This window comes from Hemiscyllium ocellatum, chromosome 24 (genome assembly GCF_020745735.1).
Source record: "Hemiscyllium ocellatum isolate sHemOce1 chromosome 24, sHemOce1.pat.X.cur, whole genome shotgun sequence".
Classification (NCBI taxonomy): domain Eukaryota; kingdom Metazoa; phylum Chordata; class Chondrichthyes; order Orectolobiformes; family Hemiscylliidae; genus Hemiscyllium; species Hemiscyllium ocellatum.
In genome coordinates this window covers 14,128,033-14,144,601 of record NC_083424.1, presented here as the reverse complement: position 1 = coordinate 14,144,601, position 16,569 = coordinate 14,128,033, and the positions used below count along the sequence as shown (strand labels likewise).

At 39.7% G+C, this 16,569-nt stretch overlaps 1 protein-coding gene across 1 annotated transcript in view; it reads right to left on the bottom strand.

The window, feature by feature from the left end:
- Nucleotides 1–9,263: 9,263 nt before the first annotated feature.
- The window catches only part of foxn4 (forkhead box N4), a 37,996-nt gene continuing 30,690 nt past the window's right edge, over nucleotides 9,264–16,569 (bottom strand). The window contains exons 6-10 of the mRNA XM_060843932.1: nucleotides 16,300–16,427; nucleotides 13,991–14,087; nucleotides 12,972–13,179; nucleotides 12,373–12,765; nucleotides 9,264–9,511 (exon numbers count right to left, since the gene is read on the bottom strand). Of these exons, the coding sequence (XP_060699915.1) occupies nucleotides 9,264–9,511; nucleotides 12,373–12,765; nucleotides 12,972–13,179; nucleotides 13,991–14,087; nucleotides 16,300–16,427 (1,074 nt within the window). The remainder of the gene's footprint in view (nucleotides 9,512–12,372; nucleotides 12,766–12,971; nucleotides 13,180–13,990; nucleotides 14,088–16,299; nucleotides 16,428–16,569) is intronic.

Sequence of the window (16,569 nt, the reverse complement as noted above, 5' to 3'; positions counted from 1 at the left end):
ATCTATATGGACTTCAGTAAGGCTGAAGGTTCCCAAGGAACCCCATGGTAGACTGATTAGCAAGATTAGATCTCACGGAATACAAGGAGAACTAGCCATTTGGATACAGAACTTGCTCAAAGGTAGAAGACAGAGGGTGGTGGTGGAAGGATGTTTTTCAGACTGGGAGCCTGTGACCAGTGGAGTGCCACAAGGATCGGTTCTGGGTCCTCTACGTTTTGTCATTTACATAAATGATTTGGATGCGAGCATAAGAGGTACAGCTAATAAACTTGCAGATGACACCAAAATTGGAGGTGTAGTGGACAGCGAAGAGGGTTACCTCAGATTACAACAGGATCTTGACCAGATGGGCCAATGGGCTGACAAGTGGCAGATGGAGTTTAATTCACATAAATGCAAGGTGCTGCACTTTGGGAAAGCAAATCTTAGCAGGACTTATACACTTAATGGTAAGGTACTAGGCAGTGTTGCTGAACAAACATACCTTGGAGTGCAGTTTCATAGCTACTTGAAAGTGGAGTTGCAGGTAGATAGGATAGTGAAGAAGGCATTTGGTATGCTTTCTCTTATTGGTCGGAGTATTGAGTACAGGAGTTGGGTGGCCATGTTGTGGCTGTACAGGACATTGGTTCGGCTACTGTTGGAATATTGCATGCAATTCTGGTCTACTTCCTATCGGAAAGATGTTGTGAAACTTGAAAAGGGTCAGAAAAGATTTACAAGGATATTGCCAGGGTTGAAGGATTTGAGCTATATGGAGAGACTGAACAGACTGGGGCTGTTTTCCCTGAAGCGTCGGAGGCTGAGGGATGACCTTATAGAGGTTTACAAAATTGTGAGTGGCATGGATAAGGTAAATAGGCAAAGTCTTTTCCCTGGGGTCGGGGAATTTAGAACTAGAGGGCATAAGTTTAGGGTGAGAGGGGAAAGATATAAAAAGAGACCTAAGGGGCAACTTTTTCACGCAGTGGGTGGTACGTATATGGAATGAGCTGCCAAAGGAAGTGGTGGAGGCTGGTACAATTGCAACATTTAAGAGGCATTTGGATGTATATGAATAGGAAAGGTTTGAAGGGATATGGACTGGGTGCTGGCAGGTGGAACTAGATTGGGTTAGGATATCTGGTCAGCATGGACGGGTTGGACCAAAGTGTCTGTTTCCATGCTGTACATCTCTATGACGCTATGAGTGACCAGATGCTTGTGTTCAGATTTTCAATTTTAGTTGCACATAGTACCTTTTGATCATGTTTTTATTTAGTAGCATTTGAATCAAGCATGAAGGAGTCCAATATACTAACCACTCAGTTTCTTATCAAACCCCAAAAGGAAGTAAATATAGTACAAATATATTTGGGGTTCCTCAATGTCACTGCAATGTCAAGAATGTATAGGTTTTGATATGTGAAGGAGATTCATGAAGGATGATTTAATTTATGGGACAGTCCATCAAGGATGATCCAATGAGAATAGAGTTGCCAATTCTGGTTAAATATAGCCCTTGAGGCTTTATGTCTCTGCCACCAGTTGTCCTGTCCCAAGTTCCCATGACACCCAATGCAACTAATGTTTCGTTTCCATCTTTCCCATTCCAATTAGGTAATGAAAGTCATCACTCCCTAACTGGATGATTCTTGACTGCCAGTCAAACATACATTTTAACCCTATCTTCAATATTTTTATAAGTGGTAAACAAAAATAAATAAAATGAAAGAAACAAACTCATTGTTATGTAATGTCCTGAATGATTTGTCTCCTGGATTGTTTGCAACAGGGTTTTGGAGTGTCCAGGCCCAGGCTGGAAGTTGACTCTTTTAGACCAAAATGGATAAATGATATTTTTTGTTAAAAGTACAATAGAAGGAGGTTCATGCCAACCATAAGAGTGCCAGCATAAGCCAGCTGGACATGTTGGCCTGTTTGAGCTCTAATTCGATTCCTCCTTCCCCTCTCAACTTACTGAAGTTTGAAGCCTGTATAAGTCTGACCAGCATTACAACATCATCTCTGAATGATGTAGACCCGTAAGCCATAGCAGCAGAAATTAGGCCATTCAGCCCATCGAGTCTGCACCACTATTCAATCAGGGACATAAAAACTGTAGATGCTGGAATAAAAATGTTATGAAGATGTGGGTGTACTGTACCTTTAAGAGAGTAAAAGTTAACAGTGACAGCACCAAGTGTTCTCAATAAGACACAATGAAAAATGTGCTACTACTGGGGTAGTAACGACAAAACAGATTTGAATTAGGCCAATCAGTTTAAATTATACCCCAAAAAATACCAAATTCCAGTCAAGTTTGAATTGAGTATATTGACAATCATAAAAGCCAATGACACGATCCGATGTTTTAGGGTATAAGTCTGGGGAAAATTGAACAGTTGGGAGAAGAACTGCCACCAGACCAACAGATGTAGACTGCTAGTCAGAACTCTCTGAGAGGTACCTGTCTAGAGAATGAGTTTGCACAGAGCAAAACCTCAACACTAACCTGGAGAGCCAATCTACCGACGAAGATAGAGAAGCTTTGACCGCTGGCTGGTTTTAAAATTTGAATTTTCTTGTAAATCATAATCAGGAGTTTTATCGGACCAGTAATGTAGAAGGGAAGGTAACAGATAGGTTAGAGGAAGGAATTGTAAATAGTTGTTAGTTAATTATACTTTAAGAAACAAAGTTAAAAATCACACAACAACAGGTCTAACCTAATGGACTATAACCTGATGTTGTGTGATTTTTAACTTTGTACACCCCAGTTCAACCCTGGCAACTCCAAATTCAAGAAATAAAGTTGTTCATTTTTACCTTAAATAATTCTTGGCCACTCGAATTTTGACAGATTACTGCACGGGATAAATCTTTTCTGTGTTGCTGGTTTTAAATTAAGTAGGAGGGTTACCGTGTGTTGTAACAGTTTGGGGGCTCATCGTCAGGATTTGAACTGGTTTAGACAAATTTGAATAGATTTGGGGGTACGAAAAATCCCAGCAGATTCAAACACTTGTAGGTTAGTGTCCTAGATCTTTAAATAAACTGTATTGAGGCAATTTGACTAATCTTGGTGACTTATGGTTGATTAAATTAAAAGTGAGAGAAATGACTCTTAAAATTGCTAAAAAGGTTTGGGATTTGAAGATGATTCTCAAATTTGCCAAGAAAGTTTAGAAGGAAAGAAAAACGCCATACTTTTAGAATTAGCAAATAAGTTAGATTTGGATTTAACCAAGGACAAAAAAGTAAAGCTGAAATTGTAAGGGGGTTACTCAAACACTTCAGTGTGTCAGAGAAACAGACAAGTGCAGTAGAGGTAGAAAAACTTAAATTACAATTGAGGAAAATGGAGTTAGAAGAGAAATAAAGAGAGAGGGAGAGAGAAAGAAGAAAGAGAAGAGAGGGAGAGAGAGGAAAAAGAGAGAGAAAGAAGGTCTCGGCTGAGTAAAGAGAGAGAGAGAAGAAAGGGAGAGACAAATTTGAACTTGAGAAGTTGCGACTTAGTCAGCAAAGTCAAATTAGCAGGATGGAGATTAAAAGAGAAGGTAGCGATATATATAAATGTCAAAACTCTGCCATATTTTGATGAGAAAGATGTTGAAGCCTTCTCTACTTCATTTGAAAAAATGGTTAGGCAGATGGAGGGTCCGAACATTTATGGGTAAGGATAGTTCAGACGAAACTGGTAGGCAGAGCTAGTGAGGTATTTGTCACACTGTCAGATGAGATGTTAAGAGATTATGAAGAGGTTAAACAGGCTTTTTTAAATGCTTATGAAGCATATAGACAGCAGTTCAGAAACACAAAGAAGGAACCAGGTCAGACTTATGTTGAGGCCCCAGGTGTTTCCACTATAGTAAAGTGGGACATGTAAAGTCACAGTGCTGGTCGTTAAAGAAAAGCATTGTGGGAAAAGATGTGGTAAAAGAAGCTAAGCCAGTGGCATTAGTGAAGGTAATAAAGGTGACTCCACGAAGAGCCGCAGAGCTGTAGGAGAGTGCACAGCCTAGGCATGGGCCAGGCATGGAGTGAGTACCTTAGCTCTACAAAGAATTCACTTCTGTGGGCAAAGTTTACTCATAAAGGATAGGGGGAAAAGGACAAGAAGTTATAATTTTGAGAGATACAGGATCTAACCAGTCACTGATAGTAAGGGATGAGTGAATATGCACTCTTTCTGATCTGTTACTTGTGGAATAGATGGACACAAATTAAGCGTTCCCCTGTGTAAGATCAGGTTGGAGTGCCAACTTAAGGCTGGGGAAGTTACACTGGGAATGATTGACAGAGTGTCAGTTCCAGGAATTCAGTTTGTTCTTGGGAATGATTTGGCAGGATCCAAGGTGGGTGTGATACCCCTTGTTGTGGAAAAGACAAGGAAGACCAAGAAACTGAGGAGTTAAAACAGAAATGTCCTGGTATTTTCCCAGACTGTGTGGTAACTATATCCCACTATCATAAATCACTGCATGAAGTGAAAAGTATAGAGAAATATGAAGGAGCTGAGGTTCAGTTAGTGGATACCCTGTTTGACATAATGGTGCAGGAAAAACCTGAACAGGCAGAGGATCAGACAGAAGTGTTTAGTTCTGAAAGGCCAAGAGACCTGCGACAGCAAGATAATAAAATATATTTGGATGTGTATTCTGTAAAAGAAGCAGAGAATATTCCGGAGCGTTATTATCTGAAAGATAGAATCCTAAGGTGGAAATGGAGACTACAGCAGGTTAATGCAGAGGAGAAATGGGCTGAAGTGCACAAGATTGTGTTGCTGGTAGCACATAGACCGGAAGTGTTATGAGTATCACATGAACTACCTGTAGGAGGTCACCTCAGGGTACGAAAGACTCAGGCTAAGGTACAAAAATATTTTTATTGGCCTGGAATGCACAAGGATGTAGGTGTGGTCAACTTTTGCCATACATGTCATACATGCCAAATAGTAGGTAAGCCACAGGCGGCAATAAAACCAGTGCCTTTATTGCCAATTTCTGCATTTGAAGAATCTTTCACATGGGTTGTAATTGATTATCTACCTCCCCTCCCGAGAGCTAAAAGTGGGAACCAGTAGTTGTTAACCATCATGGATGTGTCTGCGAGACTTCCAGAGGCAATTTCGTTACAGACTATCAAAGCAAAAAGAATAGTGCTGGAGGCTGGGAGAACCCCACATCTAATACGTTGACTTCTCCATCTCCTGATGCTGCCTGGCTAGTTGTGTTCTTCCAGCCTCCTGCCTGTCTACCCCACCTTTCAGTCATGGTTGATAAGTTTCTTAACCCCATTTTCCTACTTTCTCCCCGTAACCCTTGATCCCCTTGATACTCAAGAACTTATCTGTCTCAGTCTTAAATATACTCAATGAATGGCGTCCACTGCTTTCTGTGCCAATGAATTCCATAGATTCACCACTCTCTGGCTGAAGAACTTTCTCCTTATCTCCATTCTGAAAGGTCTTGTCTTTACTCTAAGGCTATGCCTTCCAATCCTTGTCTCTCCTACCAATGGACACATCTTCCCTACTCTGTCAAAGCTATTCAGTATTCTGTATGTTTCAATTAGATTCCGCCCCCCCCCCCCCATCCTGCTAAAACCCACAATCATCAAATATATTAAGCTTTTCATTCCCGGGACTACTCTCATGATATTTGTCAATCAGCCAGGATATTGTTGATTGGCCCTGATAGCTGTAGTGGATAAGCAATTCTTTGTCCGCTTTCTCTTTCTATCTACCCAATTCTGACAAGGACTTCACCCAGGCTATGAAGTTGAATATTTTACACTACAGTAACAAGGCTATTTGGAATTTTGGCCCTGTTTTGCCTTTAACATATTATTGTCAAAGCATTTTGCAAGTGCCATATTCTTTCTCAGAAAGGTATCTCAACAGCCTTATGGTTCCTATTGGCCAACATTATTTGAAGTGTTAGAGTCTGCTGGCTGTTGGGAATAGAACCATCCATTTAAATCCACTAAAGGGTAATAATGAAGCTCGCACTGCAGGTTTTCCAGGGAACTTACTTTAAACTGTGTCTAAACTATTTTATTCAAGTGAAAGCAGAGAATAAACATTATTTATATGTTCCAGTTGCATATTTAGAATTTACAAGTGTAAATATTAAGTGGTTTCAACAGTACTGCTGCATGACTCCACAATGCTCAAATTATTTTAGGTCACTTTGGCAACAAATTTATACAATGTGCAATGATCTTAATTTCCAATGTAGTTGTGGCATATGGAGAAGAAAAAAAACAGTTTTGGATCATGCTGCAGAGTATTCGCTGTGCTATTAAATAAGTTTCCATTATGTTTAAATTGTTCATATTACAGCCCAGCATCAGATTACTACATTATATTATAAAAGATAAACAGTACCACTAAGGAAAGGAAAGCATAATTGTAGGCCTGCACTCCAATCTGTTGTTGGCCAGCTGAAAAGATGCATTGCCAGAGCAATCAGCCTTTATGAAGATGAAAGGAAGGAGAATAAAGAATACTAAATTTGAAGAATGTTATAAGGCTCGTAAGTCATTGTCCTGTTACAGTAAACAAAACATCCATCAGGACCATTTCTAAGTTAAATATTTATTCATATATCTAAGACATTTTACATAAAGCATTTCATACTTCCTAGTTAAAATCTGCCAATTATATTTGAATCTAAATGAGGGAAAATATTTAACAAATATTTCTTTCCCCTCTAATCAATCAGGTTGGTTAATCAAGATATGACATTTTTTAGAAAACAGATCTTGTAGTCTTCCAGTTGTTGGCCAGTATGAAAATATCTTGAGGTTTCAGGCATATTTTTAGTAAATGTTGGTTTGGTACAATTGTAATTTTATTTAATTTCAAGAAATAACTCTTTTCCTCCTTTCAAAAGTACTTTAAAACCATAAAATGGTGACCATAAGAATGCCAGCATAAACGAGTTAGACTAGATTGAACTCTAATTCTATTCCTCCTTCCGCCTTTCAACTTACTAAAGTTTGAAGGCTTATATAAATGAATCCTTTTTAATAGTGAAAATTAAGCTCTATCTATTCCAAGCCATATTAGACTGTTAGACGTGACTAATATTATGGATATATGTGTAATCAGCATAGGTAGCTTCATTTTTTTAACAAATGGATATTCTATTTTCTTTCTGTTTCATGAAATCATGTACAGGACATTGCCACACTTCGTACTTTCTATTGACATAATCCAAGTCTAACATTAAGGTTCATAAAGTCTCTACTTTGTGCACTGACCTCATTTTGTCTGATAAACATGATTGAATTTTACAATTATTTTTGTTAACAAGAATGGTCTAAGAAGCTTTCTTCCAAAGTGAACAATGATGTCCCTGCTATATATCTATGGAAGTGTTAGGTCATACCAATTTATCCTCCAATAGTTTTAAGTAGGGATAGCATCTTTCATTCCTGGGAATGTCTTGTGAAGACATTTCAGAAAGATATTCCACATACTCACAGTGTTGATGTTGACTGAATTTTCCAATAGAGTCCTAACCAAGAGTCTGTCAGAGCCTGGTGAAAATACATCCAATTTGCCTTCCCTGTGAAGAAATCCACAAGCTGAGCATCCAACTGGTCCATTTTTCTCAGTATTCCCAATTACTTCAGATTGTGGCCTTTAAAATGCTGGACTGAGCCTGGTCCCCACAATCTTCATTAACAGCAGAAAAGTTGTCATCAATGCAGCCAGAGTTGTAAATAACTCCACCAATGATGTTTGAAGGGTTCAGAAACTAATATCTATCCATTTAACCTTTTAAAAAAAATCTTAAATAACCAGACAAGTGGAAATGCTATCTTTAAGAAATATTCTTGTAAACAATGCTTAGTTCAAATGAAACGGGTCTTCACATTTCCTTAAAGCAATAAATATAAATTAAAATTTACATACAGTAATACTGTCTATCACAACAGCACCAACACATTCCACTGTACTGACCTATCACAATGCAACAGAACACTTACATAGGAAAAGAGTTCACATTTCTAGGATCTACTAAGATTTGTTTAAGTTGAGTTTTCAGCCATTGATGATAATCAATTTTGTGCATTCAAATTTGTTTCTCTTTTGCATCCATTGAGAGTCCTGGGTAAGCAGTTTTCGTCTTCCAAAGTTCATATCTATTAGTCAATCACAGAAACAACCCTGCCCATGTGCCCTGTACGATTCAGTAGACTATCCAATTCAGAAAGGGAAAACCCTTTTGGGTGACACCTGGATATTTGTCCGCTTCTGAAAGTTAAAGGTGACAGAACAATAACCAGTCTCCTCCTGAACGATTCCAATGATTACATTCATCACAGTTTCACTGGATCACTGGTCAAAGGAAGGATTCTAGTGATTTCCTCAGTCCTTCCTTTTTCCTTCTCTGGGTTCGTTCTTCCACCAGGATACAAAATTCTGCAATTAATCTTCTCAAGATTCATCTAACTAACATCATTCAAAACTTGACTCTGCAAATTTGTCTCAAAAATAGATTTTACACTGTGGTCTGTTGCAAGTTATCATCCAAAAACAACAGGACCAGCAGCATCCAACATTTTTCATCATGTCAACGGTGTCAACAATTTTGAAATTATTTATGTAACAAGCAACTTCATGGGTCTGATGGTCTTTTTTGTTTGGGTGCTTTCCCAGGTATGCTTTCACTCACTGGATGTTAAATTTGGTCAATTGGCTATAGTGGGCTGATATGTACAATGTTTGTCAGTCTGAGTATTAAACATCAACCAAACTAGACATAACCAAAATTGTATAGTATTGCTTTTGTTATAAATTGAATATTAATATGCTGTCATTGAGAGGTAAACAATGGATCTGAACAATTTACAGATTTAACTTTGTTGTTAAACAATTGTTGTTTTTCCATCTCACTCCAATGCTTTTGTCATCAGTTAATCAATTTGCTTTTATTATTTACAAAAAATCGATTCTTTAATGAGAATAGTTTGGCTCTTCTTCAGTCAAGTCAATAGTAGACAATGCACTTTTCATATTCAGCTTTTAAGCCTTTTCCATATGAAAGCAGCATTTCGTTTGCTAGATCTTCCATGGAGTGTAAAATTCTTTCCAAAGGCTAAACGAATTAAGACAACCAAATCCATTGAAAAAAATACAGCCTTACATGAGAGTTATGTAAGCTTATAACTTAAGAAGTGGCATGGAAACTCTTTCCACTGATGTTATATGTTTAGTCCTCAATACATTGGTTATTAGCAGGTCACCAAATCAGAGAACCATTGCTTTATTGCAGTGCTATTGGCTTATTCCCTTGTGTGTTCAGGTATTGTGCCGGGACATTCTCCAAGCTAGCATAGGTGGTGTAAAGACCGGTAACCTGTAGATCAGAAAATGAATTCTCGCTTCCACTGGACACAGGAGTGAGACCTACTGTTCCAAGAGGAGAGTCTGAGAGGCGGAGTGGAGATGTGCTAAATGCACTGAGCGTGTCCAGGTTGAAACTCTCATCTTTCATTTCTTCCCATAGATTTCCTGTTAAAGGAGAGAATGCTGGTTTAGGGTGAGTTGTTTTTAGCTTTACCTTAACATTTTGATTATTATACACTTGTTTTTGAGGGAAGTTCCCATGTCTAAAGAAGGAAAGGTCAAGTAAACAAAGATTTTATGACTAACAATTTTACCCAAAAGAAATCTATGGGAAATTAATTCTTCAACTAATTTACAAATGCAAGCTCAAATTCTGCAGCATGGGGACACTTCAAGAATCATACTAATACATGCTGAGAAATGCAGTATAAATTAGGCATGTGTTTTAGCTTCAGCCTCCTGAAAACTGCAATACAAACCTCCTCAGTAATTCTTTCCCTTCTCAAGAATGAAAGTCCTGGGAAATACATCAAGTGCAAGTCCAAGCTTCTGAGTGGAATTGGAAAGGGAATGCCTGATCTTTATCAGTAACTTCAATTATGATTTGAATAATTGTTTGGGAACCTTATTTTGGAGCATTAAACGTTTTTGAGCATTAATATTTTTAATTAACCATTGTGAACAATCCAATGAATTAAATTCTATTTTCCTGTGATAGCTTTTTCCCATTTCACAAATTCGGGGCTTTAGGAATTTGAAATAACATTTAATATAATGTAAGTATGTCTTGTAGCCACAGATGGAAGTGTCGCGTGACAGCTACTCTCGAACAGTCTGCTGTTCTCCACTATTTGCCTTTCTTCAGTATATTAAACACCCAGCAGAAGCTTGAGATCCACCACTAGTGGTTAAAAGGTAAAGAATCCAGCTCAGTTTAGCTTAAGTCGAGACTCAATGATAGTGTGAGCTCAACAAAAAACCGCGGCCTTCAATGGGATTAAAAAGGTCCCAGTTTTATAGTATCAGCATTCCTCTAACGAGAAAAGAGTTGACATGGCAACACAGAGTTACACGTTCCTTTGTTTCCATTAGTGTCATTCTAAGATCACATACTTTGGATGCCATTCCTTTGGGGTATTCAGATCACTTTCAGTGCATCCCCACATGGTTATAACTAAATAGAGTTCAGGATGTGTTGGATCATAACTGCGGGTTGTATCCAAGTGATTCTTTCCACCCATTGCACTGTTGTTCTGATAGGTTTGTTCATCCCCCTCCTTCTGCTTCAGCATCTCAATGACCATTAATCATTGGCAGATCCTGACAAGTGTCAGCAGTTTGTTTTAGTATGGCAGACAACATACATCAAATGCTGTCTTACCTAACAACTACATGTCTTTAAGCAGGATTTGTGATGTGAACTCTGCTGGCTGTGCCAGTATTTGTTATCCAGTCCTAATTGCCCTTAAGAAGATAGTGGTGAGCTATTTCTTGAAACATTGCAGTGTATGTGGTGCAGCTCCTCCCAGTGCTGATAGGGAGGGACTTCCAGGATTTTGGCCCAATGACAAAGATGGGAAGGCAATATGGTTCCAAGCCAGAATAGTATGTGACTTATCATGAGAATTCCCCAACACTAAAAATCCCTCAATTTAGCTGTGTGCTATTTCTGAGTCCTTTGTTTATGGTCTCACATATGGTGCACAGACCATAAAAATGCTAATTATCGCACCATCAACAGTGTGCACATGGGTATTTCATATATTTGAAGGACAACAAGTGAAGGAACTAACGATTACTCAACGTATATACAAAACTGGTGCTATTTTGATTGTGGACATGGTGCATGCTGCCATTTGGTCTTGAGGAATCCTGATTGATAGGATGAAAGGCTCCTCTTTGTAAATGGGTCTGGACACCCTCAGCCCTCTGCTGTGTGAGCCTGTGTTGCACAAAGTTACTCAGTAGGGTACTAAATTTGCAATCTCACTCAGGTCCATGTGATGTCTGGTGTAGTAAATGGATTTGTCACACAAAATGAGACAATACCAAAGCATTTATGACGTTCGAACAAAGTGACTGCTGTTGCTGACTTGGAAATTAATTCCCTGGAATAAGCCAGTATTTAGTCCCTATCTCTTAACAGCTTTTGCCTTCATAAGCACATTCCATTCCTTTGACATGTCAGTTTCCATTGCACACTGATCAACTCTAATTAATATCATGAGAGATGGAGCAGAGCATTCTAATTCCAATTTGCAAATATTTGTTAATATTGTATACTTTGCTGTTAGCAGACAGAATCCATTCTCTCCCTTTCCCACTTTAGTTTAGATTAGATTAGATTCCCGACAGTGTGGAAACAGGCCCTTCAGCCCAACAAGTCCACACCGACCCTCTGAAGACTAACCCACCCAGATCCATTCCCTCTGACTAACGTACCTAAAACTATGGGCAATTTAGCATGGCCAATTTACCTGACCTGCACATCTTTGGATTGTGGGAGGAAACTGGAGCACCTGGAGGAAACCCACTCAGACACAGGGAGAATGTGCAAACGTCACACAGTCACCTGAGGCTGGAATCGAACCTGAGTCCCTGGTGCTGTGAGGCAACAGTGCTAACCACTGAGGCTCGAGTTTACATCCATTTTACATCTCTTTCTGTTTCGCCACCTTTGTCTTTTGCACTACACCATCTGCCCTCTTGCTCATCTTCTGTCTCTCTCTCAAAAGGATTTAAAAACAACACTCCGACATCTTTCAGTTCTGAAGAAGTTATTTCGGACTCGAAACATTAACTCTCTTTCCATAAATGCTGTCAGACTGCCTGAGTTTCGCTAGCATTCTCTGTGTATGTTATTAATATTCTTTATGATTTAGTTGAAATGTCATGCTAAGAGTTGGTATTTTCCCAAGTGCAGTCACAAAGTTTATTGTTTCCGGTAAGGAATAATGATGGGGAAGTAGTCTACTTCCATTTAAACAATGCTTCAATGTATATTTATCTCTGCAGAGATCACTCACCGTGCAATGCAAAGTCCATGATGGTTGGGTCAAGGGCATCAACGTCAGTGTTCATATCTGTTGTCATGCAGAATAAATCAGAAGCAACCCTGCTAGCTCCATGGTGTGATAAAGGACTGTGGCTGATATCTGGCATGGCGTGGAGAGGTGGGGTCTGAGCCGGTGCCGGTGAGTCAGGGCTAATCCGCGTCTGCTGCTGTTGCTGTTGGATATGGTGATGCAAAGGCAGGGGATGCAAGGAAAGGGTAGCCACAGACTGGTGGGGGAGATGTGGCATCGTAAGGCTTCCTTGTGTGCTGGTAACCTGTGTTGCCATGTGGATTGTTCTCTCTGAATATTTTGACAGTCTCCTGCAGTTTTCTGGCCGATCAGATATCAATTTGTCCAGTTCATCTGCAGTAAGAAAGACGTTGTTAGAAGATGAGATTTCTGGGAGCCTTACATAAGTTGGCATCTACCAATATTTGTCCCTCACATCTTTTGAAAGCACTGACATAGTGGAGTATAGTGCCACAACATCACCATTATCTGCTCATAATATGTCAATTTGTGAAGGAAATTCTGTCTCCCCTCTGTCGTTCAACACCACTGATCATTACCTGGGTTTGCCATGCTCCTGCAAATTGCTCCAAGATCCTTGCGCTTCCATTTCTGCATCTCTTCCTCCATCTTTTCGATCTTGGCTGGGTTGAGTGCCCAAAGACACCCTTTCCGTGAAGACCCACTCAGCTTGTTCTCCACCTTCTCGAAGCACTTGTTCAGCGAGAGGTTGTGCCTGACAGAATTCTTCCAGCCATCTGGAGCAGTCTGAAATAGAGGTTCAGTGTCCTTACGCAGAAAGGGAAATTCAGAACTAATGGTCTCCTTCCACACCAAACTGCAAATTGCATTGGTATGGACGGTGCAGAGTTTATGCTTTCTATCTGTTTCCAATTTTCTTTGGTTCTCAAATGGAAAATTCATACTGATTAAGCAAAGGGTGTTAAGTAATGTGATTCTTTTTGTTACAAGCAACATCTGGCACATCATTATATATAGTAAAGCTTCCTACACTCCACACCCCTACATAAACCACCAAAATGGCCAATGAGTGAGTGAATTGCCAATTTGATGACATATTATGGGTATTATTAGACGCAGGATCTCTGTTGATGAGGTGTTGAATTTAAATTGCTTAAAATCACTGCAGTAGCAGAGTGGTGCAGCAGGAGCATGCTGGACTCATAACCCAGAGGTCGATAGAGGGTTGTGCAGGTTAGCTATGGTAAATGCGGGGTCTGGATGGAATGCTCTTTGGAGGGTCGGTGCAGACCCGATGGGCCGAGAGGCCACTAGCTGCACTACAGGGATTCTATGATCATTCTGTTTAAGAACTTTGCAGCCAGCAGAGCTAGATTGAGTTTTGGAAGGAAAGAATAAAGTTTCTGGGTTGCAATTCCTTGGTCATATATTTCAGGGCAGAAGCAAGAGAGATTCCTGTGAGAGAAAATCTTGAAAGATTCATCCCCCCTTAACAACCTTGTGCTTTTTCTGTGAATGGAGATGGCCATTGTGATGGCTACTTTACTGGACTATTGAACTTAATGGGACGATTCTGTATGTTTCATCAATCTCCTACCTTAAAATAGGGGAAGTGCTCCTTCATGAAGCTGTAGATCTCGCTGACTGGGAGACTTCCTGTCTTGCTGTTCTTCAGTGCCATGGCAATCAGGCAGCTGTCAATTAAATAAATGCAAGAAACAGTCTAAGGCTAGAAGAATGATGCACATAAACCATACTTTAGAGATTTTTTTTGTTTGCCAAGTTTTGTCCTATTGTAGCTGTCATTGCTTTGGACCTTTTACCATTCCGGTCACTCAGTCAGTACTAAACACACCCAGGTTATCTGTGGCACAAGGAGGGTTCTCTGCACTCTACCAAACCCCTTAACCACATACTGGTATCCTTACTGAACCAGTATCACACTTTCAGTTCCCAAAGTGGTCATCCTTGTCTGTTCTGCTAGTAAAGGCTGCCAACTTGTATCAAATTGAGAACAGTTCGGTGAAGTGGTTATTGGATTATTGGGAACTGATTTCAGATAGCTTCAAGTTAATTTTATATCGGACACGTCCAAGTAGTCATATTTCATCAGCCAGATTATGACTAAGGAAAGGGTTAGGCTTATCAGCGATGCATTTGGTGACTTGACTGTGAATGAAGAAAATGTGAGCAAGGTTCTAAATTAGTATTTTGTCTTTGCCTTTGCAAAGGAGGGAGATAACGCAGACATTAGTTAAAGAGCAGAAGCTTGAAATATTAGATAAAACCAGCACAATGCAAATTAAGTATTTGAGGGGCTCTTTGTAGATGGATGCACATGTCTCTCCACTTTCGTATATGTCACTTGTGTTTTAGGAAAGAGGAAAACCAGGGAATTACAGATCCGTTAGCCTGACATCTGTGCTGGGGAAATTGTTACAGTCTACAATCAACAATAGGATAATAGAACACCTTAAAAATTGGCTGCTAATCAGGGAGACCAAGCATGGATTCATGACAGGCCGGTTATGCCTGACCGTCATATATGACAGACCCCATTGAATTATTTGAGCAGGTGACTAAGATAGTGAAATTTCCATGGATGTTGTTTATATGGACATCCAAAAGGCATTTGATAAACTCGCACATAAGAGACTGTTACAGAAGGTAGCTGCTCATGGAAGGGAGGAGGAATTACTGACATGGCTGGGAAATTGGTTCTGTGGTTGGAGACAGACTGGAGTGATAATGGGTAGGTACACAAACTGGCAGGATGTGACCAGAGGTGTCCCACTGGGTTCTGAGTTGGGACCTCAATTATACACATTATTTATTAACAACTTGGATAATGGCATAGATAGTCATATATCCAAATTTTTGATACTTGAAATGTTAGTTGGCATTGTTGTCAGTGCAGGTGATAGTCTCTCAGTATCCCTTTATAATTTTATGCTAAGTGAATGGGCAGAACTGTGGCAGGTAGAGTTCAATGTAAGCACATGTGAGGCTGTCCATTTCAAATCAAAAAATCAAGATACATTGTAAAACATATGAAGTTAAATATAGTGGATATCCAAAGAGCTGGAGCGGGCTGTTCAGGTACATAGATCACAAACAAGTCTTGAAAAAATCGAGAAACCTAATGGAATGCTGACCTTTATATCTAGACAACTGGAGCATAAGGACACAGAAGTAATGCTGCAGTTACACAAAACCATGATTACATCCCCCTTGGGGTATGGTGAGTAGGTCTGGGCACCACACATTAGGAGGGATAGATTGGCCTTGGAAGGAGTACAAACTGGGTTTACAAGAATGATACCTGAACCTCAGGGGTTAGGTTATGAGGAGAAATTATACAAATTAGCCCTGTTTTACTAGATGTAGAAGGTTAAGGAGTGATCTTATTAAAGTCTTCATGATATTAACAGGAAAAGACAGGGTTGATAAAGTTAAACTATTTCTACTGGTTGGAGGTATAGTTTATGAATTAGGACCAGACTGTTCAGGAGAGATGTTGGAAAGGTTCATAGAGGTTTAGTACTCTCTTCCAGAAGCAGCAGCAGATGTTGGATCAGTTATAAGTTTTAAACTTGAGGTAGATACATTTTTGTTAAGCAAAGGTATTAAAGGGATGTGGGTCAACAGCAGGCATATGGAGATAGGCCAAGATCTGTCAATTGTGGAACAGGTCTGAGGGGCTGAATGGCCTACTCCTGCTCCTATTTTATGATTTCTTCACTCAGCTACCTACAAGTGTGAAGATATAGTCATTCCAAACATCACTTCAGACTATTCCATCTATAGACAGAAGTTTCCCATCTTCTTTGATTACGCATCTATTGATTACATTGAAAGCAACATCCTCATACCAGATGTGGGGAGCAATATGCTGGCATTACATACCTGTAAGAATAGATGGGTTTGGGGTAGGTCTTGGGTTGGAGGTCCTGGTCACTGTGAGTGGCAAGTCGGGGCTGTGCATACTGAGACTGTGTATGGTAAGTTGGGCTGTAAATATTTCCAGGAGAGCACTGAAGAGTAAGAAACAGAGCATAAGACAACAGAAAAAGTCAACATACAGAAAACCAAAGGAAAAAGAATAGCAAAATGTGGCAGTAAAACCTTAACTTATTAGTTTCTTCTCTCCCCAGTCTCGTCATAGGGACGGATAAC